Here is a 21,607-nt window from a genome sequence, read left to right as displayed (position 1 = left end):
ACTATTCTGTAACAGCTTAACAAAATGTGGTGATTGTATATGTAGAACATTTAAGACTGTAAAAGATATATCGTACTTTTGAATATAAATAGAGATTTATCTGTATTTGGAAAAGTTATGTACGGGTATATCAGATACTTTTGGCTGGTTGTTTCATCCGCTACTATTGATGCGACAGCAGCGGCCGGCCCCGGCTTCGCACGGATGTAGAATGTAGATGTAGTGTAGGGACGTCCGGCCGGAAACAGGCGGGCTGTCGATCGCGTGATGCGTTCATTCAGCCCAATTCCCTGAAGTAGGAGCTGCAGGTTACTGTCCTGGTGTCTGCTGGTCTCAAATCTTGTTTTCCTGCAGAAGAGAAGGACATCTTTAAGTTCGAAGTCCTTTAGTTCGTTTTCCCTTAGTCTCTGCCGAAGGTTTTATATCGCAGTGCCGCGTACATGATAAATTCTGCTAGTAGATGGAAACTACTTTCCTCCCTACCACAGTGTGGACAGGAGGCGTTCGCACGGGTTACACAAAGCCTTAAAAAATTATACACCTCCTTTCTTAAGAATCACTCTACTGATAAGTGTATCCGTTCAGTAGTTTTTGAGTTTATCGCGAACACACAGACAGACAGACGCGGAGGGGGACCTTGTGTTATAATATGTAGTGTCTGGCAATACTCTTACGAGGGGGCGGCGCGTAAAGCTGAAGAATTAAAATGAAACAAAAGATACGGCATATTCATATGTTTAGTTTTTGTGCATCTATTATAATTCTTTAAAGTGCATTTTAGACCTATATTTGTGTTTTTATCAAGCGAAAGTCAAAAAATCAGGGTTCGGATCGCTGCAGTCTCTAGAGAACGAAAAGAAAAAAATAATTGATCCTCGCGAACAGGCGGACTCATATTAGTAAAACCAGAGTTACAAAAGATATGGCACGCCGCGCGAAACTAGCGACGGAAAATATGACCATCGAGCGGATTTTTACCTTTTAACCCAATTACTCTGAAAATATACTTCTGTTTAAAATGTTGCTTGACAGATCTATATCACTATCTATTTTATACTTCTTGGACCCTGGTATGTCCTTAAACTACGTCCAAAAGAGAGGTATGGGCACTGTGAATGTCATCTCGCGTTATGTGGTAGGGCACAGCACAGCGGATGTCATTCCAGATCTAGAGCAGAGCCCAACTGGGGAAGTACCTCCGCCTTACAGAGACAGCGGCCAAATAACACTAGACCCTACTCAGTGCTGTGTTCCTGCCGGTGAGTAAAGTTTTCAGAGCTTAATAATGAGGGTGCGGAGTATTAAGGTCAGCAACGAGCATGTAATTCTTCTGGAATTGCAGGCGGCCATAGAATGCTTACCAACAGGCGGGCCGTATGCTTGCTACCGACGTAGTATAAAAAAAAACCTATGTGGATGTGCCCCTAACCAGCTGCTTTCCACATCTAAGAACTACGCTACTCCCGCTCGTGTGAATATGTATTTGTCATAATATATCAAGTGGCCAAGTAACGCAACACTAATTTCCAACCGACATTCAAAAAAGGAGGTTAAACTCTAACCCACCGGTGTGGTTAGCGTGCTGTACTGCTGTACGCAATATAACAGCTAGGGTTGCCAGGCGTACGACAAAAAATATCGTACATCGTAGATGTAGAGTTAGAAGCTTGGCTCTACAAGAAATCTGAGAATTTTTTGACAGAGCTTGTTTCGTCTTGGCAACATTTTACATGCAAATTTTTTTGATGGGAGTGAAATTCTTAAGTTGCTTATGACAATCTCCCATCCCCTAAGGGTTGAGGTACTATTAAAATTCCTGAAATACGTATCTAGGGGCATATTTAATACATTTAAAAGTGGAAAAATTACTGTCTTGGGTGAGACTTGAACTCACGGCCTCTGGAGTTCGTCTCACCCAAGGCAGTAATATTTCCACTTTTAAATTTATTCTAAGCTTAATAGCATCGTTCGCAGACGTTTCTGTCTGCTTTTTTTGATAATTCCCCATACAGGCTTGAACCCCATATCCTCCCCTTTTTACTCTTACGGGGTTATTTAGGGGTTGACAACTATCCTTCCCCATAACAAAAATATCTACATACCATATTTCAACCAAATCGGTTCAGCGGTTATTGATTCTTCATACAACATTCCACCCCTTTTACACCTCCTTAGGGGCTAAAAATTTCAAGTTTTTTAATTTTTCTGTTGTTTGTGTACTAATACTATCCTACATACCAAATATTAGCTTCTTAGGACTCCAGGAAGTACCCTAAGGGTTTTGATAATCATCAGTGAGTGAGTCAGTGATGAAATCGAGGTTTTTAAGATATGAATAAAATTTAAAATATGAGAGCTATGCAATTGAAATTTTTTATGCTTAAAAGTCCACAATTGACATTATATCCCGAATGTTTATCTGGGGCAATTCAAACCCAAGTTGTGAGGGTTCAAAAAAACGACGAAGCGCTTAGAGAAAAGGTAGGTATATTGCCCTCGTGCTTCGATTTGCTTTGCTCGACTTGGCGGGGGTACTACCGTGACCCCAGATATTGGGCCTATAACCTTATAATGCAGGTAATTTAAGGAAAGTACGTAGCGTACGTTAATATTTTTTCCTACTCCTCTACTGTTATCTGTCATTTATGCATTCATTAACACGAATATAAGAACCTACATAAAAGGTTTCAAGAAAAGTCTATATTGTCTATTCCTCATAACAGCTCTTGTGCTTTTAATCGCTATAACGTTACTGAGATTAATGGCTACCAACCTAACAAAATCAAAACGAATACAGTTTTAAACTAAGTGCATTGCTGCCAACTTACAAAATATTCATTTGGTTGCATAGTAAAAACAATCACTTCATAAGTCAGAAACCCGCATGTAACACTCGTAATAAGGCAACACCCATAGACTACGAAGACCGCTTAGCGTTGCCTGTTAGACTCCGTAGGCTACGGTGGCCAAAATCGAGAAAAAACTGTCCAAAAATTTAATTTAGCAAGTAAGAAGGTGTCGCTGACCGGCCGGCCGCGGCCCGCATAACAAGGTACGCTCGTGCGTCTACTTTTGCTTTGTTTGCCTAAATTAAGATTTATTTTTGTTGACTCGTAGGAAAAGTATTGTATGCAACGTTGTATAAGTAGGTCAAAAAATACTCATGGCGTATTCCTTTACAATGTTCGCCTACGCCTTCGGCTCCGGCTCACATTGTAACTCACGCCACTCGCCTTTTTTGACCCTTCTTATACAACTGTTGCATAAAATACTATAATCGGTACGATAATTCACTTCCCTTGGCAACCCTAATACCAGCAGTGTCTACAACCGCAGTGACCCGGTCACAGCACCAGCGACTGTTATTGACCAATTGGGAACCTTATTACCACCACATAAGGATTACCAGTAGTCAGTTCTTGTTACTGTTACTACATGCAATGCCTCCACGATTTGGCGTAACGACTTGAGGCGAAATGAGTAGACTAGTTTCACTGTGTATTTATGTATTTATGCCACTTTACTGCACATAACAGGTTAACATAAAACATACAAAACTAAACAAAAAAACAAACGTTATGTACAAAGGCGAACTTATTCCTAAAAGGCATCTCTTCCAGCTAACCTTTGAGAAAACTGTGATGTGGGTAATGTATTTTGATGAACATGTTGACAAGGATGACACACGCTAGACCGGGCCAGGGCCGGGCCGGAGATTCCGGCGCTTCGTTTTCTATGTAAAATACCACGTGATCACCGGTCAGCCGTTATAGGAAATGACGTGTCGGACGCCTCGGCCCGGGCCCGGCGCGGTTTAGCGTGAACGTTAAACAAGTGCACCGAGGGTTCCGTACAAACCAGTAGGTATATAAGTAAAAGTTAACCCATCACGACAATCGGGTCATATCAATTATTAAAAATATTTTTATTATATGATGTAACGAAAATTAACTGTTTTCGCAATTTTTCCTTTATCTGTGCTATAAGACGTTGCTTCGCACCAAATTTCAAGATACTGAGTTTACTGGAAGTATCCTGTAGGATTTGATTCCCTTGCGAGTTTCGAAGATTTGCGGAAATTTGCGGCATAAACGGCTGTATCTTTTGATTGCGTTGGCTTAGAAGTTTGATTTTTTCACAGCTGCAAGGGACAGTAGACCTGAGTATTTGATATAAATTCCAGCTTGATACCTCCACGCGTTCCTGAGAAAAAGGTTCTTGACAGACAGACAGACAGACAGACGGACGGACGGACAACAAAGTGATCCTATAAGGTTCCGTTTTTTCCTTTCGAGGCACGGAACCTTGAAAACTAATAACGGATTACTCGGTTGATTTCCCTGACAAACTATTGTAACATTTGTAACCAAGGTATTGTAATTTAACCTTCAAGAGGTTCAGAGTCATTTTCGCAATTTTGAATTTGGAACCTTCTTTTATTCCATCGATTTAGGACCTTGGAGCTTAGGAGGGTATACCAAAAGTTCTTGTTTGGACTCGAGTAACTTGTGTATGTTTTAAATAGGGCTATCATTATGATGTCAACTTTTAGCTGATATCCTGTACTTTCATTTATAAAAAAAGTACAGGTCAACGACCTTATTCTCGAAAAAAAAAGATAAAATGTAAAAAAAAGTAAATTTTTGAAGACAATTTTTATCTTTGTTTTTTTTTTATATTACGTCGATGGCAAACAAGCATATGGCCCGCCTGATGGTAAGCAGTTTCCGTAGCCTATGTACGCCTGCAACTCCAGAGGAGCTACATGCGCGTTGCCGACCCTAAACCCCCCTCCCCCTCGTAGAGCTCTGGCAACCTTACTCACCGGCAGGAACACAACACTATGAGTAGGGTCTAGTGTTATTTGGCTGCGGTTTTCTGTAAGTTTTGTTATTAATTCTCGAGTAATTGTGGAAAATTCTCACACATTTATGCTTGAAATTTATGCCCTAATTCATAAGCTATCGAATGATTATTATTTTTTAAATGTGCGACAGGTAAATGGGCAGATAATGGTACATTAACCAAGTGCAGTAGTGTATGGTACCATAAAACTTTGAAACTTTTTAAAGTAGTTGAGAAAAAACATACGCCGGGGCGCGCACAAGTATAAAGGTATCGCGGCTGCTCGCATATCTTAAATAGCTGTATACTTTTGGCTTGTTTACCTGTATGATTTTATTAGTTTAATGTATTATTTTTATTGACTCGTAGAAAAAGTATTGTATACAATAGTGATATAATCAAGCTTTTCAATCTCGTACCTCACTTTGGCAACTCAGCAAGCTTCGTCGCCGCAACACTGTACTCGACTGAAAAGCTCTCTATTATAACACGATTATATAAAATACTATTTATAGCGTTATTTTGGATCTACATATAGACTGGATCTATCGAGAATGAAGGATTTCTTCGAGTATATCCATACTTCTATAGGAAAGAAGTGAACCTAATTGCTGCGTATGGATAAATGCGACGACTGCCAGTGTGCCAGTGTAACGATTTTTTTCCTACTTCAATGGCAAACAAGCGTACGGCCCTGATGGTAAACGGTTACCGTAGCCTATGGACGCCTGCAACTTCAGAGGTGTTACATGCGTTGCCGACCCTAACACCCTCGTTGAACTCAAGCAACCTTACCGGCAGGAACACAACACTAGGAAATAGTCTAAAAAGCTTCCACCTCGCCCTCAACCTCGCAGAGAAAAAAATGATCGAACAGTTTTTAAGTGTGCTATTATAACTGTAAAACTCACAGGAAAAGGCCACAGTCCGGCCTTGAGATCACCTGCCGATCTGGCACCTGTCTACCAATAGCTATATTTACATTCGGAACCGGACTGTACGGCTACCACCAGTTTCACACTGAGATATCCGCTAGCGTGTATGCATAACTTACTTTCTATGCTTCTCGCTCGTATTGGCATATTACTCGTAGTTAGGGCTGCCATCTCGAATTTCGCCAAACGCGGACAAAGATTTAAAAAACCCGGACATTTGGCGTAAATCGCATTTTTTCCCCGGACGAGTCCGAAAATAATATTTTAAAAAAACAAGACCTTTAATTTTACATGTAGTTTGAATGTGCTTCCGTACATGAAAAGGACACTTCTTGACACCCCCCTCCCCCCCGGACAGACCCCGGACGGCCTCCAAACTAGGATAAATCCGGGGAAAACCCGGACGGATGGCAGGCGATAATTCCGTAAATATAACAGATATCAGAATACTTTACATTGATATCGTAAGTGCGTTACCCAATGAGGAAAATTACATTAATAACTTTTTAAAGTAAAAGCAGAAATATTAAAAATATTAAGTGTAAATGCTATTATACATTTAGTATGACGATTCACCCCTCAAAGAACGTCGGTGACGTAAGAGATAAAACTACTTAAGAGGCTGTCAACACCCAATGTCCTTGAAATTGATGTTACTTAAACAGTTTTTTAAGAAAGACTATTTGTTTTAGTCAAGTAATAAAAATATATGTTCATATTAATTGTATTTCAAAGACCGTGGTTGTACTCGATACATGATTGAACGAAATCGGCTCGATAGAAAATAATTGCAAAGATTGGTCTTAAAATCACAATTTAAGTCTTTAAATTCAAGGTTTAAAGTCTTTATTGTTTTGACTTATGGGTCTGCAATTAAAATCACAATTTCAAAACATTTATATCTAAACCGCTGTTGAGTCAAATATTACACTAATAATCCACTTTTTTTATTTAAATATTTTTCTTATTATTCCCTTGCCCAGGCCCAATAACATGCGACAGTGCTATCTCATTTACTCCGATACAAATAGACAGTGTGCGTGCTTTAGGTATTGACAGCCTCTTAAGATTCATTATTTGCACAAACAAACTGTAATAAAATAATAAAACTACCGTTTATAAAATAATAAATCTTATCTCAAATAATAAATTACACTAACTTAATAACTCATAACTCTTTTTAAAATTATTAATGTATTTAATCATTGGGTAACGCACTTTCGATATCAATTCGAAGTTTGCTGATATCTGTTATATTTGCGGAATTATCGCCTGCCTACACTTAACGATTACACCATGTATAGAAAGCAAGTTACGCAGACGTTAGCGAATATGTCAGTGTCAGGTTGTCACTGACCTCGTAACTGACTGACAAATTGCTTGTTGAATTTTATTGTACGGAAAATTAAATGTGGTCGTACTTAATAAAACTTGTGGAAGTTAGTTTATTAGGGCGTATACTAACTAGTTTAAAGGGGTCCACTGATCACCAGTTCGCCGGACGATATCGGCCTGCAGTTGTTCGCAAAAGCTGACAATCGCGAGTAACTGACAGGCCGATATCGTCCGGCGAACTGGTAATCAAGGACTCCTTAAGAGGCCGTTATCGATTTTAGTCGCAAAAATGTCTAATTGATTTAGTCGATGAAATTGTACACCTTTTCTATTAGAAATAAAAAGTATACTGGTTTCTTTTAGCACGTCTTGTTATCTTTCATTTTTACAAGCTTTTATTTAACTTGTCCAGTTAGTATGTATGGGACAAATCTTGCAAGTTAAATTTGACCCACTTCCCGGTTTCCGATGAAGCTGAAACTTTGCATACACATGTATTCTCGGGTGACAATGCAATATTATGGTACCATCAAGCTGATCTGATGATGGAGACAGGCAGGGCCGGATTTAGGGGAGGGCAACCGGGGCTACTGCCCCGGGCCTCCACAAAAGAGTGGCCCCCACAATAGAGAATTCGGAAAATTTACCATTTTATTTGGAAAAAATTTGGGGCCAGGGGGCCTCCACTCCTTTATTGCCCGAGGCCTCCAGACCTCTAAATTCGGCATTGGAGACAGGAGATTGCCATAGGAACTCTGTGATAAAACAACGCAACCTAATTGTGTTTGGGGTTTTTAGAATTGTCTCGATGAGTATTAGTTGCCTGTGGAAAAAAGTACAGCCAGCGAAAAAGGTTGTACCAAAAATATATTTTTTGACAAAAACTTGGTATAAATGATTTTATTGGAAACAGAGTCACTTAATTAGTTATGTTTTTTTCTGATGGACGTTTAGTTAAACGCGCATAAAGCTCTTATTTGTAAATTTCGTAAAGTTTCGACTGCTAAAAATGGTAATTTTGTATTACACATATCATGTACTTCAACTTTAATAAACTACATTTTCTTTATTATAAATTTATAAAGTAGTGTAAATGAAAGTTCTACGAAATCAAATTTCTGTTTCTTCTCGTCACATGTTACCGGGGACGCACGCTTGCGACCTCACTATTAAAAGGCAAGATGAGAAGACTAATAGAAACCAATACTTGTTATATAGATATTTGACGACCGGTTTGGCCTATTGGGTAGTGACCCTGCCTACGAAGCTGATGGTCCCGGGTTCAAATCCTGGTAAGGGCATTTATTCGTGTGATGAGCAATGGATATTTGTTCCTGAGTCATGGGTGTTTTCTATGTATTTAAGTATTTATAAATATTTATATATTATATATCGTTGTCTAAGTACCCTCAACACAAGCCTTATTGAGCTTGCTGTGGGACTTAGTCAATTTGTGTAATAATGTCCTATAATATTTATTTATTTATATTTATTTATAGATATTACGTAACAAAAGGTGTACAATTTCAACGACTAAATATATCAATTTAACATTTTTGATCAAAAATCGTTACCGGGCTCTTGACTCCTTGGAATAAATAATATAAAAATATACGCTGTAGAAGAATATAAATAAAATGGATTTATAAATATAGCAATCCGATTAGTACCATTATAATTTTATAAATACCATCCCTTATTAATCCCCGTTAAGCCCCCGTTGAAAGAAAAATCATCTCAATTCGTGATACAGTAATTACGTCACCCGTTTAGGGCCATTGGGGGGTGGGGGGTCAAGAAAAATTGATATGTTGTGACAAGGGGAGGGGGAAACACAAACTTTGTGACGTCACTTTAACTATATCAGTAAACAAAAGTTAATTTATATTTTTTTATAAGCTAAATATAACCAGTTTTTGGAATGATAATCGTTTTTGTTGGTGTAATTTTAATTGAGGTGTGCAATAAAGAGTATTTGTATTGTATTGTAATTTTCTTTCCTATTCGGTTTTGTGGTATAAAATTACTAATATCTATACAGGGTGATTTCGGGGTCGTGGAGCAAGAGAACAAGACATCACACAGAATTCAAAGTTGAGTCTAATGATGTTGCTCATTATTTATTATCACCAATAATTATGATTATTTTTCAGATGACAAGTAGAAAAAAACATGTTTGCATACAGTTTGGTCACCCTACTCAATGTGACGTCTTGTCGCTTTCCATACAGCGTATGTCAAAAGTCATAGGGTGACCATGATTACTTCGTATAAGATTAATTTTACTTGAAAAATAGTAAAAATCAAACTAATTATCTTTCAATCAAATACTACCGTATGATAATGTAAATCATTTATAGATTCAGAAAAAGTGGTTCTGGATCACGACCCAGAAATCATTCTGTTATCATCATCATCATTTAAGAGCATGGCTCTTGTCGGTGGAGTAGACGCCAGTTTTCGCGGTCCTCGGCCAAGTTCTTTAGATCCCTGTAAGACACGACATTTACTTTTCCTTTTAGTTGCTGCGTGTAACTTGCTCGTGGTTTTCCTCTACCTTCGATCTTGCCTTCCAAAATAGTTTTAAAGAAAGTGTCGTGTCTTATCAAGTGACCTATCATTTTTCCTCGTCTATTCTCTATGGTCCTCAGTAGGTTTCTCCTCTCTCCAACAATTCCCAGCACTTCCTCGTTCGTTTTTTTCTCAGTCCAACTTATTCTCTCCATTCTTCTCCACAACCACATTCTGTTATATATAAACGTAAAAGTCCTGACTGACTGACTCTCTTAAATCAACGCCCGGCCCATCAATGTCATTTCGAACATCAATCGTCCGAGATAGTATTTAAGTTTTGTAGCAAATGTAGACACTCGTACTAAACACTAATCAATATGTAAACGGCCTAAGTCAAGTGTATACGCTCGTGAGGGCCTTATAAGATAAAAAATAAAGTATTGATTATCTCCGAAATGGAGTTATTTAGAATACCGGTGTCTTTGAGCAAGTTACTTAATTTAAGCACAAGAATGCACCCTTGAAATTAACGGGAATAAAAAAACACCGCCATGCCATACAATACCATAGGTCTAATTATAATAATGTATGCACAAAAACTACATATATTTTTTTTATTTCATTGTAATTGATATTGTCATATATACAATTTATAGATAGATAGATAATCCGTTTATTTGTTTGCCGCAATACACACAGGAAATACAAAATAGAAGTAGAAAGAAAAAAATACATTGAAATACTGTTCCAAACATATAGAAAACGTTGTGTGCGTCGCAGCAAAACAAAAGGGATATAGATTGAATATTGAAACATATTTGGTAAAATGAGCAATATTATGTTCGATGGAAATCTGCGATTTTTAAAAAACAAAAATAAAATAAAATTCAAAAACATGATATCCGCGGTCCACACGCACATCCATCTCGCTCTCGCTTACGCTCTGTGAGAGTGAGAAAAGAACAGTAACCTACGGGGCCTTGATACTTACCTGCTTATTTAACTTAAGGGTTTTATCTGAAATTTATTATAATTCTCCTTCTAAACGTAAATGTTACAATTAATTATTTGTTACAGGATTCAGCCTCCTGCTATGGGTCGGAGTTCAGGCCGCGACCCCGCTCGGCCCCTCCGAGAGACCCGAGGCCTATTTCAACGGCAGCTCCTACATACGGCTCTCGAGGCCTATATCGCTCAAGCAACTCGTCGGCCTCAACTTTCGGACTTGTGTCGGTGAGTGGACATTTTTTCTTGCCATTTTAAGGTTCCGTGGCCAATGGGTGAATAAAAGTCCCGCTTAGCCTGTCTTGTAGTACTTTAAAGTAGCATACCTGAGTCCGCTCGGCTCCTCCGAGAGGCTGGAGGCTATTCAAAAGCAGCGGTTTACGTACGGCTCATGAGGCCAATATCGTTAAAACAACTCGGCGGGCTCAACTTTAGGCCTCCTTTTAATAAGTGGGTTTTTATTTATTAGTATTTATTTATTCATTCATTCATAAAAAAAATGCATTATGTTTGGAATGATATTAGGTAAATTATATAAAACTAGGAACATGCAACTAATATTAAAATAATCAAATGTAATTTTGGATTGAATTAGAAATACAACGTGTCTCTACTCTCTGGACATTGACCGAGATCCCGAGTAGAGTTCCTTCATAGGAATGTTTCAATATGGTAAATAATTGAAACAAATACTCGTACCATCAAACTGTACCCCTAGTGTAAATAAATTCGATTTCGAAACGTGACGTACGCATTTGCGTTTAGTCTCATTTTGTATTGGATTTAGAAAGAGCGCGCCAAGCGGGACGTTTTGGAAACTCAAAATCCTATACAAAATGAGACTTAACGCAAACGCGTTCGTCACGTTATGATGTCGATCAAATTTACACTAGGGGTACAGAACCGAAGCAGAATACAAGAGAATGTGCAGTTGACATTGAAATGGATGGATGGAATAGACTTATAATTTTTCCACTAGACTTCGTGTGTGTGCAGATCTATAAGTATGTTGGTTATGAGACTTATGTGCAAGAACAATAAACACAATCCTTATTAGGCTGTGTATATTCGAGTATTGAATTGACACCCGATAGTATCGATATGACTCAAGTGACTCAGCGTAATGAGTCATAGGCGAGCAAGATGGTGACCCTGCGAAGGGTAATTCATAAATCATTCGGCTCGGCTTAAGATTAGCACGTTTGTTTGTTTAGAAGGATTTTTGGAAGCTGGGTACAATGTGGACTGTCATTGGGGCCATGTAGTACAGTCAGCTGCAAAAATATGTATCGGGAGAATCGTCTCATAAATATGGTACTACGCTCTTATTGCACTGGAATAAGATGCTATGTATAATTTTTACACTTGACTGTACAGTCACGGACTTTGATTGCTGAGCCATTAAGATTCAGATTTATTTATTTTTATTACACAATATACGATTGTTTTACATATTACATTCATCTCAATGTGATTTGATGGTCATGTGATCATGTGATCGTCAAAAATAAATTCTAATAATGACCAAAAATAACACCATAATCCAGATAGCAACAATTATAAAATGGAAATTTTCACCTGAAAAGGATCGTCAAGCCAGAATTTATAGAAAAGCAATAATGAAATAAAAACAATAAGAAACAATAACATTGTCAAATATGCTAAAATATTTTATACAGTTATGTGAAGAAATTCACTTATTGAATATAATGGGTTTTAGTGTTTACTCTACATTGGAGTTTACACCGTTTGACACCGTTAGGGCCACTTGCACCATCCCACTAACACGGGGTTGACCGGTTAAACCTGGTGTTACCATGGGTACCGGTACAATTTGACACTGGTTTGACGGATTAACCGGTTAAGGGTTAGTGGGATGGTGCAAGTGGGGCTTAGTGTTGACCACCAAATTAGCTTGAACCCTAAATGACTAACATAACAATTAATGTCCGTGACTGTTAAGGAATTTAATTTCAGTACCATTTTGTACTTTGTCACAGTCTAGTTTTTTTATAATACTTGCGAAGAAAAATATAAGAATAAGAATAAGAATAAGAATAAGAATAAGAAACCATTTATTGCCACACAAAATACAATGTTTCACTTAAAAATAATAATAATAGGCATGCGCGGCAAAAGGAACGGACTCAGCGTACGCTGCGTCAGCCATTTTATTACAAATTGATTGCGCAGCGCTGATTTTCAGTCCGTCCCCTTCACTGAACCACATTGATATGACATGCGGGTTAATGGATTTTTTGTTTTATTACCAGAGATAGCTAGTGTATACAATTATAGTACGAAAAAAATAAAGAAATTTTTATTACAAGTGAAAATTTAATATTTTAATTTGGTATTTACTTGATATTGACAACTGGTTACATTTATAACTCAAGTATTTTACTGAATAGGTACAAACAATGCCATAGTCATAAGTTTCGTTCATTGAAACGTACAGCGATAAGTAATAGTACTTTTTGTATGAGAGAATACTTATAAATAAAATAAAATAAAAATACAAACTTATAAACAACAGGAATAGTAAGTGTCCAAAATATAGCACAACACCATTAAATAATTATATCCTCTGAGGAAATTTGGTAATTTAATAAAAGTAAGCTCAATTTGCCTTTAAAGGTTGGAAGGGACATTTTAGCTCGCAATGGCGGTGGTAGGTCGTTCCAGATCTTAGATGCAGAGTATTTGAAGCTACCACGATAACCTGCTGTTTTATGTTTCGGGGCACTCATTTTATTTAGAAACTTACTGCGAGTATTCCGACCGTGAACGTCTTTCATCCATCGAAACTTATTATAAAGATATTCTGGTTTATGACTAGAGACTATATTTTTAACCATACTGGCCATATGCAAGGTTCTACGTGCTGCCATCTTCAGAATTTTTCTCTCGTTTAGAAACGGTGTGATATGGGCTCGCTTTGGCACCGAGAAACAAAACCTAGTACAAGCATTTTGAACTCTTTGAATTGCCTGTGCGGTTTTGGCCAGCAGGCGTGGTCCATATACGATATCGCAATAATTAAACTGTGATAACACTAGCGACTCAATCAAAACCAGCCTCACCTCTTCTGTTAGGTAATTTCGGATACCATACAAAATTTTTAGCCTATAAAATGCGTTTCTTATTTTTGTATTAATATGATCAATGTAGCGTATATCACTATCTATAATCAATCCCAAATTTTTGGCTGCATCCACTCTCTCAATCCTTTTACCATTAATCACCAATCTAGGATCAGAATTAATTATCCGATTACGCTGTAATTTAGATCCAAATATAAGGTACTTTGTTTTTGAGGGGTTTATAACTAGGTTATTATTATACGCCCATTTGTATATTGCATCCAGATCCTCATTTATTTGCTCTATAGCACATTTTGTGTCTTTTGGGTCGAATGAAAAATATACCTGCGTATCGTCGGCATATAAATGAACACTACAGTGCTTGAGTAGTTTGCCGAGGTCAGCAGTAAACAGAATAAAAAGCAACGGACTGAGAATCGAGCCCTGTGGTGTGCCTCTTTTAACTAGTTTTACTGTCGACCGAATCTCCTGTCCCTGACCATCCTCTGTAAGAACATACTGCTTACGATCTGTCAAATACGACATAAACCATTTACGTGCTGATACTGACAATCCGTAGTAAGCCATTTTTGCTATTAACAATTCCTTGCTGATACAGTCAAAAGCTCGTGAAAAATCCAGTAATACTAATATAGTGCACTTGCCATCGTCAGTAGCTGATATTATATTATCTGTAACTTGAGCTAACGCGGTGGCCGTACTGTGGCCGCTACGGAACCCGGACTGTACGCTCGGTAGCATATTATTTTGTTCTACGTAGTTAGTCAACTGAGTGCAAACCGCTCCTTCAAGAACCTTGGACATATGTTATAATACTTACGCAAGTTACGCATCATGTGCATAAGTACCTTTCCTTTCCATTAGAAATTCTGATTCAAGAAATTGTATATATGAAAAGTACGCAATTATAGTTTGGTATACGAAATCTTAATTCAACCATTACAGTCGACCAGTAGAAAAATATTTTTTAAATGAGCCTTATTATGCTTTAGAAATATCAGACATTTCTTTTTTTAAATTTTTAATACACACAAAAAATTTAAATTAAAAAACATTTTATCCACGCTCCCGGTCGTCGCACTTCCGTCTCCCTCACTCTTATGCTCAGTGAGAGTGAGAGAAGAACACGAAGTTGGGACCCACTGATTACCAGTTCGCCGGACGATGTCGGCCTGTCAGCCGCGATCGTCTGCTTTTGCGAACTGACAGGCCGATATCGTCCGGCGAACTGTAATCAGTGGGCCCCTAAGACGAAAATGGAGGACTCGAGCGAAATCGCTTTATCAACATACGTAGTCCTCGTTTTCCTCTGGGTATTAACATTATTGAAAATATTTTGACACAATTTGTTGGATATCAATCACAGCTATGCCACTACATTGTTTTTTTTCGAAATATTGATTATTATTTGAGTTAGGACCGTTTAAAAATTTGTACTAAATCTTTTGCTCCTAATTTTTATAATCTAAAAATCGAAAACAGTCAAACATAGCAATGGTCACACACGCACGTCAATATCGTCAATATCCAGAGAGAAAGAAGGGGACTACGTTTGTATGCAGAAACGGCCGTCCTCTTTCCTCTTAACGCGCAAATTCAGTGTTGTGTTTCTGCCGGTGAGTAAGCCAGAGCTCAACGAGGGTGCGGAGTGTTATGGTCGGCAACGCGCATGTAACTCCTCTGGAGTTGCAGGCGTACATAGGCTACAGAGACTGCTTACTATCAGGTGGGCCGTATGCTTCATTGCCACCGACGTAGTATAAAAAAAATTCGTTGAACACACCCGTTTAGTCGTAACGTAACCGTGGACTAAATTATACGCTCCGATGAAAGTTTACAAAATATTGCGCGTAACTAACTAGTCTATACGAGACTGAACGGTCTAAGTTAATTTTATGAGGTCGGATGTGAAGTTTAACATGTTTTTCCTTTTTTAGGGTTCCGTAGCCAAATGGCAAAAAACGGAACCCTTATAGATTCGTCATGTCCGTCTGTCTGTCCGATTCTGTCACAGCCACTTTTTTCCGAAACTATAAAAGCTATACTGTTCAAACTTGGTAAGTAGATGTATTCTATGAACCGCATTATGATGTTCACACAAAAATAGAAAAAAAACAATAAATTTTGGGGTTCCCCATACTTAGAACTGAAACTCAAAAAATCTTTTTTCATCAAACTCATACGTGTGGGGTATCTATGGATAGGTCTTTAAAAATGATATTGAGGTTTCTAATATCATTTTTTTCTAAACTGAAAAGTTTGCGCGAGAGACACTTCCAAAGTGGTAAAAAGTGTGTCCCCCCCCCCCCGTAACTTCTAAAATAACAGAATGAAAAATCTAAAAAAAATATATGATATACATTGCCATGCAAACTTCCACCGAAAATTGGTTCGAACGAGATCTAGTAAGTAGTTTTTTTTTAATACGTCATAAAAATTAAAAAAAAAAAAAAAATTTTCATCAAACCCATACGTGTGGGGTATCTATGGATAGGTCTTCAAAAATGATATTTAGGTTTCTAATATCATTTTTTTCTAAACTGAATAGTTTGCGCGAGAGACACTTCCAAAGTGAAAAAATGTGTGTCCCCCCCCCTGTAACTTCTAAAATAACAGAATGAAAAATCTAAAAAAAATATATGATATACATTGCCATGCAAACTTCCACCGAAAATTGGTTCGAACGAGATCTAGTAAGTAGTTTTTTTTTAATACGTCATAAAAATTAAAAAAAAAAAAAAATTTCATCAAACCCATACGTGTGGGGTATCTATGGATAGGTCTTCAAAAATGATATTTAGGTTTCTAATATCATTTTTTTCTAAACTGAATAGTTTGCGCGAGAGACACTTCCAAAGTGAAAAAATGTGTGTCCCCCCCCCTGTAACTTCTAAAATAACAGAATGAAAAATCTAAAAAAAATATATGATATACATTACCATGCAAACTTCCACCGAAAATTGGTTTGAACGAGATCTAGTGAATAGTTTTTTTTTAATACGTCAATAAATTAAAAAAAAAATTTTTTCATCAAACCCATACGTGTGGGGTATCTATGGATAGGTCTTCAAAAATGATATTTAGGTTTCTAACATCATTTTTTTCTAAACTGAATAGTTTGCGCGAGAGACAGTCCCAAAGTGGTAAAATGTGTGTCCAAAGTGGTAAAATGTTGAACAAGATCTAGCAAGTAGATTTTTTTTTAATACGTCTTAAATGGTACGGAACCCTTCATGCGCGAGTCCGACTCGCACTTGGCCGCTTTTTTCATGTAGGATAGGTAGACGTCTAGACTAGTATTTTTTATACAACTGTTTATTAAGAGCCCATCAACGTGCTCACTAGCGCCACTGCTAAATAATTGTGATTATTTAAATTTAACGATAGATATTTAAAAAGGGGGCCGCTAGGTACTGTATTTTGTATTTAAGTACCTTTTGAATACATCATAATAGTTTTTATGTTGCTCAAAACAAAAACGGCCGTATTAACTTTGGACGCCTAGATTGACGAATCCAGCAACGTAAAAACTGTTATGATGCATTCAAAAGGTACTTAAATACAAAATACAGTACCTAGCGGCCCCCTTTTTTAAATATCTAACATACTAAGCACGTTGATGGGCTCTTAAGGTGACGCATCGTTAACGACACAACACACACTGGTTTCTGAAACAACTTTGTTGTTTAAACAATAAAATCTAAAAATGCGGCGCTTGCTTGCGTCCCGAAAGTCGCCCTCATCTCGATCGTATCGCGGATACGACGTCGTATCGTGGGTATGTGTGTTGGCCCCGCGATACAACGCCGTAACGTTGCACGACGCCGCAACGTGAGACGACGTCGTATCGTGGTGGGTATGTGTGTTGGCCCCGCGATACAACGCCGTAACGTCATCGATGTTCTCCCTAGGGAGAACTTCAGTACACCTGCATGAAATAAGATCTTTTTCGAGCAAGTCTGATGAAAAAGTATGTTATCGATACCTTAAAGTAATAAAAACCGGCCAAGAGCATGTCGGGCCACGCTCAGTGTAGGGTTCCGTAGTTACTCTTCCGTCACAATAAGCTAAACTGGAGCTTAAAGTATAGTAAATTGTTAACCAAGGGATGAAACGGTACCTTTCACGCGAGTTAAACAAATAGGCAAATTTGCATAATCAGTACCTAATTAAAGTAAGTCTTTTTACTATGAAGGGGAAACTTTTTGCGATAACTCAAAAACAGCTGAACTGATCATGTCCGCTATAGTTTTCATTTAATGTCTTTCTTAAGCTCTACTTTCACGATTTTTTGGACCTATGGTTCAAAAGTTAGAGGGGGGAGACACATTTTTTTTTGTTTCGGAGCGATTATCTCCGAACATATTCACTTTATCAAAAAATGTTTGTTCGAGGCCCCTATTAGTTTTGAAAGACCTTTCCAACGATACCCCACACTGTAGGGTTGAAGCAAAAAAAAAATTCACCCCCACTTTACGTGTATGGGAGGTACCCTCAAAAAAATTAAATTTTTAGATTTTATTGTACGACTTTGTCGGCTTTATTTTTTTTATATATCCACGGAGCAAAGCCTCGGACAGACAGACAGACGGACATGGCGAAACTATAAGGGTTCCTAGTTGACTACGGAACCCTAAAAATTACGATGCAACCACAAACACAGGTTTTTTTAATATAGGCTATTAGTTTCTGAACACACTTTAAGCAAGTTATGGTATGGATGCAGATAAAGTAATATTATACACGGATTGTCAGTCCGTGTGTAGTCCGCGCGAGGCGAGCTGCATGCTCTGAACATGAATCACTATTAGAGATGCAACGAATATTCGGCCACTATTCTGTATCCGGCCTATTCGGCCACAATTTCGCTATTCGGCCGAATACCGAATAGTGGTTATAGTATCCGGCCGGATACCGAATAGTACGTTAACCCGTAGATAACGGTAAAAAAAGTAACAAACTACAAGTAGGTAATCAATTATTAAGATCAGTATAATTTTTCAGACTACCTTTATATTCATAGATAGTAGGTACAAAAACATGAGAAAAATATTACAACATATTTTTTTACACACATGACGACTGAAACTATCACACCGCAATGTCCGCAATTCAATACGTACTGCGTGCAGAATAAACTCAATTTCTATCAAAGACGAGAAGCCTAATCTATAGGCGAATATTCGGCTATTCGGCCGATGTCCCCGCCTAATCACTATTGTCGCGGCCCCAGCTCATAGAATCAGAATGCAGCCGTGTTTTGTAATTCCGCGGGCTCTGTTTGTGTTCAAGAGAAATGCGTCACTTTGCACACTCGCCATCTGATGTGAAAATGAAAATGAATATATTTCAGACACCAAGTATCTAAATGTTTGTTTACAACATTATGTTAGTAACAATATGATATAAATGTATACCTGTTAGTGAAACGTATAGTGCTCATTGTGATAGTGTATCTCTTTATAGTATTCGCTTCTGTTAACTTGCTGCGAGGCTCTTAGTACAAAGTGCAGTGCAGCGGCCAAAGTTGATTACTCTTTAGCACCACCCAGGGGACACGGGCAGGGCATCTAAGGTAAATCCTGCGGACGCGAGTAACCGTTGTCCCCCATTGCAAACTCAACAGGCTTCGTACCGGCAACGGACGTTGCGCTCAATATAAACACCGCTGTGGATGGGTGGACTCTCCTGCTTAGCGCGGAGCTCGCAGCTCGCTCAGCAGCGCTCGCAAGCGCGTTGCTGAAACCCAGGCTATCCGGCACATAATTGAAGACTGCCCCATATTGCGCTATACTGCCGGTCCTCCAGAAGACCTGATCTCCCTGTGCGACGAAGTCATCAAATGGCTGACTGGTCTTTAGATCTAAGATTTAGATTTATTTATTTTCATAACGATAAATTACAGTATAAATTATTCTTATGTTAATCTATATGAATTTACATTATGATCGTCAATGATTTGGCATGCAAACATATACTTTGTGTTAACATTTAAAAAAAATTGGTTATTATATGCTTCTGTATTATGTTATGCCATACGATTAAATAAAATAGTGATCATTGGATCGTACATGCAGAGACATGCAATGAGTGATAAGAGGGCTATCTACCTTATCCGCAACCACCTTTAGGAGTGCGTTGGTGCGGTCCCACAGGGACGACACCCTCTTTCGCAGCACAGCGTGGAAGTCAGTGCTCCGCTCGGCGAACATTCCTGACGCGCTGCAGCACCAGGGCTGCGCTACCAAACCCCTGAAGGCGTTGTTGTACTGGACACGCAGAGCACTAAGGGTTTTTTTGGTGAAGTTGCTCCACAAGTTACACATGTACAGTCAGCATCAATGGTAGCGGATGAAACAACGCGCCAAAAGTATCTGATATTCCGAATAACTTTTCCAAATATAGATAAATCTTTAAAATGTACGTTCACAAGTATATCTTATACCGTCTTAATGGTTCCACATATAGGACCATCACATTTTGTTAAGCTGTTACAGAACGGTAGATACTTTTGAAACCTTGTTTGATCCGCTACTTTTGATGCTGACTGTACAGGTTTTGGCAGTAAGTTCATACCGGGTGTGGTCTGTACTCCTCAAACTTACCAAAATTTGTTCAGCGATTTTTTTAAATTATGAATTCTTTAGATTTCCTATTTTTCATACAATTTAAATGTTACCTTCAATGTACGCTGTCATTAGTTCTTTTTTTTATTTATTAGTGTAATTGACGTTGATTGGCACCCTTTAAACATAACAAAATGCAATACATTGCGTCTTAGAATACACTTTAAAGTGTTCTAAAAATTAAAATTAAAGTTATTTTGAAAAGTTGCTGAACAAATGTTGGTCAGTTTGAAGAGTATAGCCTTCTTAGCCTTAGTTAAATTATTTGCTCCTGTTACAGGCAACACGTATATCGGAGCGGCCGACATGAAAAATATCTGTACACGCACTCTAACGCCTCGATAATAGAGGCGTGTTCAGATATGATAATTTATTAATTTATTGATTTAAATAAGAAACAAATTACTTCTTTCTTTTCTCATAGCATGTTTTGGCGTTTGTAAAGTCTTTAATTTTGTGCTAACCTGTAATATGACTACCTTTGTATCCTGTCTGTGGAAACCTGTAATTGGCTTCCCTGATACATATTTATGTTAACCTAGTTTTAGTTTACTTAAGCTGTTGGTTTCCGAATAAAATAAAATAAAATAAAAATAAATATTTGAGAGCACCTTGATCGCTCCGATATATCTGATTGTGACTGTATGGAAGTTCTCATTGAAAGTCACCTGCGTGCTCGTAATTGTTAACTGTAGCCTTACCATGACAACTTGACACAGTTCTGACACTGACACCATCTTTGCATCTCGCTCGTACTGGCATATAAGCGAATATATCAGTATCAATCAAACTCGTGGTAGGCATACTGGTCGGATTGCGAGCAGTATCACTGCTTTTCTATGAGAATGTAATCCCTATATTCCCCTTATATCTATCCACTTCTTAAGTACTCGCTACGTTCGCGGTTCAATTTTGTAATGTTTCGCTTGCTCGGGTATCAATATTAGCACGAGCGGTCAAATAACAACTTTGCCCCCTTGTAAAACAAATAAATATTTTTTTTAAGCTTATCGAGGTATACAGCTCACAGAGCTACAAGTATTAGTATTTAAGCCTATTTGACTTGCCTCGTCCTTTAAACGCTGAAGCATATTGTATAAATCGTTACGGCTTAGAATTATTAAATATTACAAACCGAATGGAATGTTTTCTAGGAATAGAATCTTTTGAGATGCTGAAAGCCGATTAGTGAAGCTAGCATCTCCTTTTTAAATTTTATTTTTCTGTCCTTAAGGGCGTCCTC

At 37.9% G+C, this 21,607-nt stretch overlaps 2 protein-coding genes across 2 annotated transcripts in view; one reads left to right on the top strand and one right to left on the bottom strand.

Moving 5' to 3' along the window:
* LOC133525810 (U11/U12 small nuclear ribonucleoprotein 35 kDa protein-like) overlaps positions 1-15,957 on the bottom strand; it is a 95,585-nt gene extending 79,628 nt beyond the window's left edge. Inside the window, exon 1 of the mRNA XM_061862207.1 lies at positions 15,946-15,957. The gene's annotated coding sequence lies outside the window, so the exon portion shown is untranslated. The remainder of the gene's footprint in view (positions 1-15,945) is intronic.
* LOC133529293 (protein crumbs) overlaps positions 1-21,607 on the top strand; it is a 200,344-nt gene that overhangs the window by 58,569 nt on the left and 120,168 nt on the right. The window contains exon 2 of the mRNA XM_061866993.1: positions 10,707-10,862. Within this exon, the coding sequence (XP_061722977.1) occupies positions 10,707-10,862 (156 nt within the window). The remainder of the gene's footprint in view (positions 1-10,706; positions 10,863-21,607) is intronic.

The sequence above is a fragment of the Cydia pomonella genome, chromosome 1, assembly GCF_033807575.1.
Source record: "Cydia pomonella isolate Wapato2018A chromosome 1, ilCydPomo1, whole genome shotgun sequence".
Lineage (NCBI taxonomy): Eukaryota > Metazoa > Arthropoda > Insecta > Lepidoptera > Tortricidae > Cydia > Cydia pomonella.
The sequence above is the reverse complement of the archived record's forward strand: the minus strand, read 5'-3'. Positions and strand labels throughout refer to the sequence as shown.